The sequence below is a fragment of the Tiliqua scincoides genome, chromosome 1, assembly GCF_035046505.1.
Source record: "Tiliqua scincoides isolate rTilSci1 chromosome 1, rTilSci1.hap2, whole genome shotgun sequence".
NCBI lineage: Eukaryota > Metazoa > Chordata > Lepidosauria > Squamata > Scincidae > Tiliqua > Tiliqua scincoides.
Window position 1 is genome coordinate 185,279,985 of NC_089821.1, and position 12,741 is coordinate 185,292,725.

At 43.7% G+C, this 12,741-nt stretch overlaps 1 protein-coding gene across 1 annotated transcript in view; it reads left to right on the plus strand.

Moving 5' to 3' along the window:
- CASP8AP2 (caspase 8 associated protein 2) overlaps positions 1-6,311 on the plus strand; it is a 35,008-nt gene extending 28,697 nt beyond the window's left edge. The window contains exons 9-10 of the mRNA XM_066612705.1: positions 3,445-3,544; positions 5,340-6,311. Coding sequence (XP_066468802.1) covers positions 3,445-3,544; positions 5,340-5,396 — 157 coding nt within the window. The 3' untranslated portion in view covers positions 5,397-6,311. The remainder of the gene's footprint in view (positions 1-3,444; positions 3,545-5,339) is intronic.
- Positions 6,312-12,741: the final 6,430 nt, after the last annotated feature.

The window sequence follows — 12,741 nt, forward strand, 5'->3', positions numbered from 1 at the left end:
TGTTCCATGTTGCTATTCATTGTATTTTCATGCAGCATTAGACCCTTGCTTTTCTTGCTAATAGCATCAGCACCTGAGGTTCCTACTAGATTTGCCCCAGGCATGTCACAAAATCCAGAGCTACTTGCTACAGGTCCTTGCTCTTCCCCATTGGATGCCTTCTGTCTCACCATTAGACACCATATTGAAATCATTTGAGAGCCTCTCCATGGAATTTTCTTGGCAAAATTTTTACAAGGCAGGTTGCCAGGTCTTTCTTTAACCCTCCCCATTTGTCTGGACTTGGAACTGGCATGCAAACCTGAATAAACAAGTGCCCACGTCTGGGTGACATTTTATACGTAGCAATAAATACTTGGTTTAATAGGGTAAATGCTACACATGCTTGCTTTGCTCAAAAACCAAAGAGACTGTTTAGGTATACATAAGTCTGTATGCATCTCTGCTGGGCAATCTTTTTTCTTTCTTGACAACATGCTATGTTGAAGGTAATTGCAAATCTATTGTGAACTGGAGAATCAGACTCTTGCTGCAGAGGGAAGGCAATTTAGAATTTCCATTGAGCGCATGGTTCTTTGAACCCTGGCCTCTTTGGTAGTGATTGTACATAACATACAAAACCCAATTTTCCCTCTGGAAATACTGATATTTTGCAGTAGGCCATCATAATGCAATTTTGTCTTTATCCAAAAGCATTTAGTTAAATATTAATATCTGTAATTGCTTCCTTCCAAAAGATAATTTTGAGTCTTACAAAATTACAGGTCCCATAATTCTTTGCTGGAAAACCATGGCACTTGAGCATCTTACATCTGTAGCCACACATTGACAGTATAAGTAGTGGACTTGCATATGTAGGGGAGGAAAAGACGATAACAGAATGAACACCAGAAAGGTAGTGAAATAAAGTAGTGCATTATGTCTCATTTGGACATACGTAGTTTTGAAATCTTAGGGATTATTCTTTGAGTTAGAGGAGAGCAAGTTCCTGGATCATTCTTCATTAGCTGTTTTATTATTAAAGGTATTACATTCAAATGGATTGGAGGGTCATATTTGCCATTTAATTGTTGTTCAAGAACCACGCCCTTAACTTTTCCCTAAGAAATATATTTTCCATCTCCATTTTACATCAAATCATCAATTATTCCTTAGTTATATTATTAAACACTGAAATTCAAAAAATTATAAAGTTATTACAGCAGCTCTAGAAAGGTAATAGTTTCTAAAGCTTTCTAGAATGAATATAATCAAAAGGGATTGTGCATGCACAGCTGTGTCCAGCATTCTCCACAAATATATCCCAGCCAAGCCATCAAACGGATCAAAACTTACCAAGGACCGTTCCTGTCCTAGAGCTGATCCCTTTGCTCTGTGAAGTGCATTAGCTTCCTAGTCCTGAGGTTGGTCCAGTAATTAATGTGGAGTTTATTTAGGATCCTATGAGCTACTCAGGGAAGTCCTAAAGAGCGTAGTGTGACCCCAAAGTGAATGTTCAGCAATGCTGCTTTATTTTGGTTCACCTCATTGGGCAATAGTTTAAGGTTTTACTTTGTTTTACAAATGCAATTTTTTTGATAAGCATATGAATGAAATACAAGGACAAGCATTTAATCTGTTTGCAGAATAAAAAAACTTGATCCTCCAAATCAGCCATTCTGTTTTTGGAAGTTCCATAGTACTGATTGATGCAGGTTCAGGGCAGGGTGAAGGTAATTCTGAAGACACTTCAGAGTGTTGTGAAAAGGGTAGTGTTATCTGTAAAGGGAATTGGAAGCTCAGTTTGGGCCCAATCATATCCAATTTTCCAGCACTGGTGTAGCCGCAATGCAGCCCCAAGATAAGGGAACAAATGTTCCCACACCTTAAGGCAGCAGTTTTCAACTGCTGTGTGCCGCGAGGCTGCCTCAGGTGTGCCGTGGGAACAGAGGAGGCAGGGAGCAGCTGCGCGCCCATGTGCGGTAGAAGCAGCTGCTTTGAGCCTCCCACAGGAGGGAGAACAAGCAAGGGAGCAGCCAGGGAAAGGGCTGGTAGTGGCTGCTTTGCATCCCACTGCATCCCACTCACTGAAGAGTCCGCTTGGAGCTTGCTCCTGCTACTGAGCACGAATCAGGCTGCAACCTGATTGTCACTTTCCTGGGAGTAAGCCCCATTGGCTACTATGGGGCTTACTTCTGAGTAGACATTCGTAGGGTTGGGCACGAAGGCAGTTCCTGCCTGCCTGCGTGCTGATTGCCCGCCCAGAGGAGCCAGGAGGCGGGAGCTGCGGAGTGAGTGAGAAGAGCGAGCCAGAAGCAAGCATGCAGGTACAAAGTGAGCGAGTCTGCTGGACTGGCTCACCTAAGGACTGGCTGGCTGAAAAGGGTCCCTGAAAGTCCCTTTTCCTTGCCAGTTTGCCTGCAATTCCCCAAAGTGACCCTGCCGGCACTTTGGGGCTTTTAGAGGAGGGGCACTGGGCCACAATCCTATCCACACTTACCTGGGAGTAAGCTCCATTGACTATAATGGGACTTTCTTCTGAGCAGGCATGCATAGGATTGGGCTCTGGGGGTGCTATCCCATCCACGCTTACATGGGAGTAAGCCCCATTGACTATAATGGGGCTTACTTCTGAGCAGGCATGCATAGGATTGGGCTTTTGGTTGCACTCTTTTTTTCTCAAATACACAAGCAGGCAATTGGCATTTCTCTCCTCTTCTCCCCCAGCCTACCCCCTTCCCCAGGCATATCGCCCCCCCAAATCTCACAATCACAGTTAGCAACTCTCTTACTGTCCCTCCCCTCACTTGTCCACACCTTCCAAAGATACAGAATCACTTTCCTCACATTCTCTCTCTCTCTCTCACTCCCACCCCCAGTTTAATCCTGCACTTGTTTCAATCATGTCTCCTCACTGCCCCTCACCCACTATGTGATAAACTGCCCTGTCCTTGCCAACACTTTCTGGCACTTTTGATAGGAATTTGAATATAGGATTTTTCCTCCTTTTCAGAAACCACATATACTTCCCTCTCCATGCTTCTTGTCAATTTTTTTGTCATGTAATGATTTAATTGTATTAATTTTATTAATTCAAGATTAATGTAGTAATTTAATGTAAGTTAAAAACTGGTAGTGTGCCTTGACAATTTTATAGCCTTGTCAGTGTGCCGTGAGCTGAAAAAGGTTGAAAATGGCTGCCTTAAGGGGACCTCTGTGACAGCTGCCCCATGATAAGATGCAGTGCATGCTCCATTGGCATAGCAGCACCAGCACTGGAAAATTGGATAGGATTGGGCCCTTTGTCTTCAGTATGAAGCATTTATATTCTCATACTTCAAAACAAAACAAAACTCCAGTAACAAGTATTTGAAATATTTACATAGGTAACAGATTGTCATTGTTTTCCCATCAAATGTCAAAGTAATATTCAGAGATTGAAATTATTCTTGTATATTTGAACAGAAATGATGACAGGGAGATTCTGTTGGAATGTCAGAAAAAAGGTCCTTCAGAAAAAACATTTGCTTCTCTTGGTGCCAGACTAAATAAAAGTTCAAATCAGGTATGTATTTGGGTAAGCAGCTGTGTTAATCTCTCTTGTATGAATACTGTCTATGTACCTGGTTGAGCTGCATATATCTGCCATAGTATATAATTCTATGCTGTATTGATTCAAAGATTTCAAGAGGAAAAAGTGTACTATGGTACATCTTGGGGTGGTTCCAGGTTCAATCCCTGGCACCTCCAGGTAGGGCAGAAAAAATTCCTGAGATGCCGAAAGCCTGCATTGGCAACACTGACTTACTGTAATTGGACCAATGGTTTCATTCAGTATAAGCCAGCTTTCTATTCCACTTGCTACAAGTTTGGGTCTGATGATATGATACGAAGAAGGGAAAGAAATTTTTAATCCATTTATGTTAAAAGTAACACTCTGTTCCTATATGGGCTTGATGTGGCATTTTGTTCTGGTGTCCTACAACCATTTGTGTGTGTGTATCATTCCATAAGAACTAGACCAGTGTTTCTCAAACTGTGGGTTGGGACCCACTAGGTGGGTTGTGAGACAATTTCAGGTGGGCCCCCATTCATTTCAATATTTTATTTTTAATATTTTAGACTTGATGCTACCATGGCATGTGACTGCTTTGGGGAAAATATTACAATTTGTACTTTTAACAAGCTACTCTGAATATGCTTTTAACAATGATAGTAAATGGAACTTACTCTTGGGTAACTGTGGGTAGGATTGCAACCTAGGATTGTTAAAAAATTTTCCTGTTTGATGATGCCACTTCCGGTCATGGCGTCACTTCTGGTGGGTCCTGAGAGATTCTGATTCTTAAAAGTGGGTCCCTATGCTAAAAGTTTGATAACCACTGAACTAGACATAAAGTTTCAAATAGATGAAGGCACAAGGCAGCTGCTTTGGCTTATATTGCCACAGCTTAGATCTTTTGACCTCTTCTTTTAGCCTTTGTGTTCATATCATGGCCAATCATATCAATATTGAGTACTCAGGGCCTGCTGGGAAGCTGACTGAGCAGTCGGCTCTACCATCTGTTTGTCAGTGTTTTTTGAGAGCATGTGTGGCTGTGAGTGAAGAGAGGGTTTACTCTGTGGTCAAGGGTGTCAGGCAGCTCAAATCTGGTAAAAGGCATTATTACGAGAGTCCGTTGTCCAGGATATCCACTGGATAACCAGGATATCACTTGGACCGGCATGGGGCAGAAATAGAAAACATGGTTTCAGATTCACTTTCAGCCAGATTCACTGAGCTGCTTCAATTGTCATGCTATCTCTCATCTTCATTTCCCTTTATTACAACAGATAGAAATCTTGAATCTTCAAGGTTTTAGACGTCATGCACTTAATGCCTGTGAATGACATATGCACAAACTGATGTCTCTAAACTCTTTTTATGTGTGTTCCTTTTTCTGAAGTACTTATTTAGTGTGTGAAATTCTGAGCATTCAGGATCCTGAGCATTCAGGATTCAGGTTAGGGAATAGTTCCCTAAATATCTTGGAACCAGTCAGAGTTAACACAAGATGTTGTTTCTTCACATCAGCAGAACTGTCCTCTCTCAAAGCATATGCCTGTTTGTGTGGGCAAGCATAAGGTATAAAATGACTGGCAACCATTCCCATGATCATAACAGCACTTTTTCTAGCTGCCTTAAGAATGGAAATCGCTGCCAGCTGTATCTGCAATTGCTTGATTCCCATGGTTGGTTGTCCACATGTGTGTCAGCAGGAGAAAAAAGAATATTGTATGAAACAGCCCTTAACCTTCAGTATAGTTATTCTGAACATTTTATATTTCAGACATGACAATGTTTTGCTTTTCCTCCATAGGTTGAAGAAAGGTTCAAGCAGTTAGTGAAGCTGTTCCAGATGTCACACTGCAGTTAGTGGCTGTGCTGTAGCTAAAACGGTGGACTGCTAAGAGCATATATGCACTGTGTGTGTGTGAGTGAGAGAGAGAGCACAAGTGTGTGATCCAAGTCAGAATATCTGCCTGTTGCTTACCCAGTGGTTCCCAAGCTCACCGTAGCGCCCTTCACACTTCCAGGGGCACTGCACAACCTCTTCTTCCCAGCTTGTCAGCCCAAGATTACGTGCAAAATGTTGTGTGATCTCAGCTTGGCAAGTCAGGAAGGCCATGCGGTGCCTGGGGCTCCATGGCGCACAGTTTGAGAACTCCTGACATAACCCATTGTTTTACCCATGGTGGAAATGAACACAAATTGTGAGGGCTTTGCAGTATACAAGGCACTATGTTCAAAGATGTACGGTACATACATTAGAAATCATGTAGAGTTAATGCATTTATATAGTGTATTTTGGAATAATACTGCTTTTTGCAAGCTATGCATTCTTTGCTTTAGATAACACTTTAAAAAATGTTCTATATGCATAATGTTCTTTATGCAAAAATGTTCTTCAGAGGTTGACTTTTGCTATTAAACCACATTTGCCCCTTAATGCAAACTAAAAATATTGCTTTCCTAAAACATGAATACTTTAACATATCACTGTGTGCATTCTGAAAATGAAATCCTAAAGCTGCCTTAAGCATCCAGATCCAATTCTGATGGGTGTAATCCAGAGAAACTGAAGTGGATTTCTACCCCACAAACAATCCCATCTTCGGAGGTGTAAGGATTTTGTTTTGGTAACTGTCTTAATAGAATGGGTGGTAATCGCCCCATGTTGTTCTTATTTCAAAAAAATAGACAATTCTGTGAATATGAAAACTCATTGCATTTCTTAAAGTGACTTGCTGCTATTCTGACTTGGATTTTTTTAAATTGTAAAGTTTTAAATGTTACTCTGTTGTAAATGTGTACAGGATTCTATATTATGTAAAATATTGTGTTAAATACCATTTGTTTATATGAAATTTTTGCTACTTAAAACAAGGTTTATTTTGTATAGCTGAAATACTGTATACAGCATTCTATAATGCAAATTCTAAGCATTGTAAAATGAATGCACTTAATGTTCATTAAAAGTTGACAGAATGTTTTTATATCATATTTTGCACCTTGTTTTTCTGTAAAAGAAATTATACCATATATGCAGTGTACTGTATGTAAACCTATAGCCTACCACTTCAGATGCTAGGTTTAAAGCATCTGAAGTACAGAGGGGTTTGGGGGGGCATATCCACAAATTCACTTATTCACCGATGCAGGAGGGCCCCCCACACCCTCTGGAGCTGAGAGGAGTTATGCGGGCCTCGGAATGGCTATTGGAGCAGAAAAAAATGTTACTTACAGTTTTCTCAACTTCCTCAGCCCTCATAATGCCTTTTAAAGGCATAAAAATGTCACTTCGCTTTGCTGAAAAACTGGAAGTGATTTTTTTCTTTGATCCAACAGCCATTCTGAGGCTTGCAGAGGCTGTGGGTGGCCTCTGCCACACTGCCCTCACCTCCTGAGGGTGGGGACTGGGGTTTCTCTGGTACCCACAGTTTCAGATAACTATGGGGAGTTCCGGAACAGAATCTCTGCAGATACCAGGGCATGCCTGTATGTTCTGTTAAAATCATGGAGACTTGCATCAACGGCAATCTGCAGTGGTAGTTGGATCGCTTATTAAAAGAAAGGGGCTGCAGAGACGTGGGAGAACTCACTTCCAGTATAGTCATATTGAGCTCCCAATTCAGTCATGGTAGCAGGAAGCTCACCAGCCCTCCCCCAACTATCTTTAATGCCAATTGCTACTGTCCCATTAAGGCCAGATTCCTGCTGTTCCTGGCAAAAAGGATGATGCTAGAATTACTAGTGGAGCCAGGTGGGGGCACTGGCTGAGGGCCCCATCTATGGGCCTACTAAACCAAACCCCAAACTTGTAAGTGATAGCACTAACATCAACCCCCACTATTGCTTCTGGGTGTGTGAATCATGAGGGGCCCAGAACAGGACTTTGTCCCAGGGTTTCTGCAGCCTGCCACTGACTAGAGCACTGTATAACAAATGTATAGTTTTCATATAGAGAAGTCTTTGTGTGAAACAACTTCCATGTGAAAAGCTTACAAAGTTCTCAATGAATATGCAGGTGCAACCTTGTTATACACGGATTTTTTAATACATGGATTTGACTCAACAAGAATGGCCCCTGCAAATTAGAAGGAATATGCTGATCCCTGGAGAAGGGGAAAAATGCATCCCTTTAAAATCAGTTTTAAAAACTGCTTTTCTTACTGTTGTAGAGAGAGTCATGCAAGGGATTGCAGTTATAACCTAAGTATCCACAAATTTTTCTATCAACTTGATGAGAAGTGCTCTTTAAATTGTTAAACAGTTGTTTAACAATAGCTTTGTTAATGCAAGAGAGAACAGCAGGCCGATTCTCCAAGGCAAAGCAATCCCTCCTTTCCCCAACTTAGAGAGACACTGATTGATGGATTGTCTAATGACTCTGTCTTAATATCACAAAGGTCAGCAGGGCTGTTTTTAAATCACCAGAGCAAAGGGACTTTGTTTTTTAAATTGATTTGCTTTAGTGCGATTTTTGCCATCCACTGAGTTCTGGGAAATAATGAGGCTCAACTTGTATTCTGTTTTGAGCATGGTAACATCACTTGTTATCATGGACATTACTACACAAATAGTTTCCTGCCTGATAACGAGGTCAGATGTAAGCACATCAGAAATAAATGTTATTTAGCTTTAAATTTGATTATGTGTAAAAGAATCCTCCTTTCCAAATAGTGTGGGTGTTTTACCATGGCACTGTCTAATGCTTCAGAATGTTTGAGTGGTTTTACATACATAGTCTTGGTAATCCAACATCCCTGAGGGAGCAGTTTTACCCCCATTTAACAGATATGAGGACTAAAGCAGCGAGAGACTTGGCAGCTCCATGACTCGTGGTGATTAGACTGGAAGGTCCTAATTCTCTCTGGTGCTATGCTAGGTCATGTCTGCTTAGGAAACAGTTTTTGTATCACAATGCATACTTTCTAGTACAGTGGTGCCTCGCATAACGAAATTAATTCTTCTTTCGTCTTGCGAGTTCTTTGTTTTGCGAAGCGCGTTTTCCCATAGGAATGCATTGAAATTTAATTAATGCGTTCCTATGGGCAAGAAAAGTCAGAACAAAGTCAAATTTGGTTTACAAAGTGTTTATTAAGTGCTCTTTAAAGGCATACATACTGTACAGAGGATTTCAAAAATTTCAAGCACAAAACTTCAACTTTTTAAACATCACAGAAAAACATTTAAAAATCAGCAAACATGAGGCAGGACCATCTGACTTGAGGCTCAACACTGAAACTGAACAGAAACAGTCACAAACAGTCCTTGGACTGTGCAAAACTCTTCAGAAAGTACATTTTTAAGGCATGTAAACAGGGACATCATACAGAAACCAATACAGAAACTTTTTAAAATCACCAAAGGACTCTCTAAGGCTCTAGGGGACACTTGTACACAAACATTTTAAGGTGACCAAGTGAGGCTGAAGTGTCTCAATCTACAGGACCAGTCTTTTAAGTCAGGAAACTGGAGGCAGACAGAACTGTCTCCACATCACAGCGGCAGTCTTTTACGTTCCCAGAGCTGCGGAGGGTCTCTCTGGGGATGGCACGAACGCTGGTCAACTGGGAGAAGGCGCAGTAGAGTAGGCAGGGACACTGGCAAACGTGGAGAAGGCACATGCAGGAACGGTCTCAGGCTGTCTAGCTAGGACAGAAGCAGTTTGCAGTTAGCCAAAGACAACCTGGAGACAGACCCCTCTGTCCCCCAAGTCTCAGCATCACTGCTCTAACTTACCAGACAACTTGGACAATGCTGGCAAACTGGGAGAAGGTGCAGTAGAGTAGGCAGGGACACTGGCAAACTGGGAACGGTCTCAGGCCGGCTAGCTAGGAGAGAAGCAGTTTACAGTTAGCCAAAGACAACCTGGAGACAGACTCCTCTGTCCCCCAAGTCTCAGCATCACTGCTTTAACTTAACAACTTGGACAACTGGGAGAAGGCTTCAAGGCTTGACTTCAAGGCTTCTAGGAGGACGAGGAGGAGGAAGAAGGCAACTGGGCACCACTGGTAGAAGCAGTAGGTTCTTCTTCCACTCTTGGCTTCTTCATGAAGAACCTCTCCATGGTCTGCTGCTTCAGCCGCCTTTTCAGCACCCCTCTGAAAGAGGACATGATCCTTGTATCAAACATGTTCGCAAGGTCATGTGCTAGAGCCTTGTCTGGGTGGTGCCGCTGTGCATAAGTCTGCACGTTTTTCCACTGTTGGCAGATGTCCTTCAGTTCCGTGGAGGACAGCTGTTCCTCACTTGACGATTCTTCCTCTTCCAAAGAGGCCTGCTCCTGCGTAGCCTCTGCCTGCAGTTCGACCAGCTCCCGGTCATGGTCCTCCACCAGCTTGCAGACGTCCTCCTCTGTGACCTCGAGGCCCATGGTCCTCCCCAAGGAAACAATGTCCTCCAGCACTGTTGACTCTGGTGCAGGTGCAGAAGCATCAGAGTCACTTGTTGCCACACAGTCTGGCCACAGGTTGCGCCAAGCGGAATTCAGATTTCTCTGGCTGATCCTGTCCCAGGCCATGGTGATAATCTTCACGCAGCTGATGATGTTGAAGTGGTCTCTCCAGAATTCACGCAGGGTGAGGATGGTGCAATTGGTCACCTCGAAGCAGTGCCTGAAAAGCTCCTTGGTGTAGAGTTTTTTGAAATTGACGATGACCTGCTGATCCATTGGCTGGAGTAGTGGGGTGGTGTTAGGCGGCAGGAACATGATGTTTATGAAGCGGAAGTCCTCTAACAAGTCTTCCTCAAGGCCTGGAGGATGAGCAGGAGCATTGTCCATCAGAAGCACGGCCTTCAGCGGCAGGTCGTTGTCCAGCAGGTACTGCTTGACAGCAGGGCCAAAAGCCAGATTGACCCAGTCCACAAACAGGACGTGTGTGACCCAAGCCTTAGCGTTGGATCGCCACAACACGCTCAGCCGGTCTTTGTTGACCTTGTGCTTCCTGAAGGCCCGTGGGTTCTCGGAGTGGTACACCAGCAGGGGCTTTATCTTCAGGTCCCCGCTGGCATTGGCACAGAAGAGGAGGGTCAGATGGTCCTTCATGGGCTTGTGGCCAGGCAGCTTGGTCTCCTCTTGAGTGAGGAAGGTCCTTTTGAGCATCCTCTTCCAAAACAGCCTGGTCTCATCGCAGTTGAAGACCTGCTGTGGAAGGTAGCCCTGTGTAGTCACGACCTCCAGGAACTCCAAGGCAAAGTCCTCAGCCGCAGGAACATCGGAACTGGCAGCCTCTCCATGCCTGACCACGCTGTGGATTCCAGATCTGGTTTTGAATCTTTCAAACCAGCCTCTGCTTGCCTTGAAGACTTCTGGCTCGGCTGAGGTTCCTGGCTTTTGCTGTACAAGGCCTGCGTGCAAGGCCTTGGCCTTCTCACAAATGACAGCCTCAGTCACTGTGTCCCCTGCACGCTGCTTCTCTTCCATCCAGATGAGCAGCAACTTCTCCACCTCCTCCAGAACAGCTGGCCGGTTCTTCACGATCCTGGTGACTCCCTTGGCTGCATCTATCACAAGGATCTTCTTCCTCATCTTCAGGATGGTCCCGATGGTGGATGGATTCCTCCCATACTCCCTGGCGAGGTCTGTCACTCGCATGCCTCCGTCGTGCTTCTGGATGATCTCCTTCTTCATTTCTAGCATCATCTTTGTCCTCTTCCCGGCCTCTGCAGGAGCAGCCTTCTTGGGACCCACGTCAGCAGTTGCTACATTCGCAAAAACAAAAGGCAGTGCTTCACATCCGCTTCACGCACACCTTCCCACCCCTGGCCAAACCTGCCCGGGACAAAAAAGTGGCATAACAGTCCCCCCCCCCAACACAGGAGAACAAATGCACATGGTGAAGCTACGCTCCCTACCTTTCCACTGCTTGAGATGTACCTGTGAAGAAGCTCCTTAAATCCTGGTCTGGAAAAACGGTTGCAAATGAGTTCCACAGATTCCCCAAACTGCTGGAAAAACTCCCCTAACCTCCCCAAAACTGGCCAACTGGCCAGCTGGCCCCCCAAAACGTACCTCAAACGCTGGCCACCACTTCCCAAAAGTTATGAAAAGTTCAAAGAAACTTACCTTAACTGCTGGTAGTAGGTTCCCCAAGGAGTTGGTGAACTGCTCAGAACTGCTCAGAACAGTTGACCAAAGACAGGGTTCACCCACAGCACAGGCCACAGTTGCTCCTGGAAGTCAACCCTGGAACTGCACGTGGAGAAGTGAGCCCAGGCTGCATTGGGGAGGCTTTTTAAACCTCCAGGCACAATGCATCCTGGGTATTAACGGTTGTGCAATTTAAAACAAACCAGGACAATAAAAAAAAGGAAAAAATTCATCTTGTGAAGCACGGGTCATAAAAATTCATTGTGTGAGTCACCAAAAATCGCAAAACGCTTTCGTTTTGCGAGTTTTTTGGTGCGTGAGGCATTCGTTATGCGAGGCACCACTGTATGTGGTTTCTAAGACTTTGGCCTGTGTAGGAGCTTTTGCATTTGAGAGCTTCTGCTTCTGCCATGTCTTGTTCTTTTGACATAACGTGTTGCCTCTTGACAGCCATAAGAAATATCAGGCTCTTTACAAGTCAGAATGTGTTAGTTCAAGTCTTAGGCATTCTTGGCACGATGGTACAGCATGTAGTCAAATAGCAAAAGTGTATCATTTTCTGTAGCACCCATTTTTCAATGCTTGATTGTTTATACCAGTTCTAGTAAACTTACTTTCCTAATAGCAAAAGTAACTTAATGACTGAGGAAGGATAATCCTGGTGATCCTTTTTAAGTTGCAAAGAACAAATATGTGTGCTGTTGATATGTGCTGTTACAAAGTATGTGGCTCCCAGTTTCAGATGTGATATTTGTAGACAAAAGCTGCAATTTTTGGCCTACTTGCTCTGAAATAGTCCACCAGAATATAATAGGGCTACTCTAGAAGCAAGCATCCACATAATTATGGCTCCTTTACTTTTAGGCTCTGAATTCCCTAATCCCCATTGACTGCAGAGCACACCCTCAAAACCATGAACTGGCTACACAGCCCTATTAAAGTGAATAGAGGCTTAACTGGACTCTGTGACACCCTTACAGGCGGATGTTACTAAGACTATAGCTATGCAAACAACAATTCCCCATGCTAAAGACACCCCTATGGACACTTCTTGTCACACAGTAAACAGCGTTAACACAGTTGCTTTTGTATGCTTACATTTTTTCCCCCCACAGTTGTATCTGTG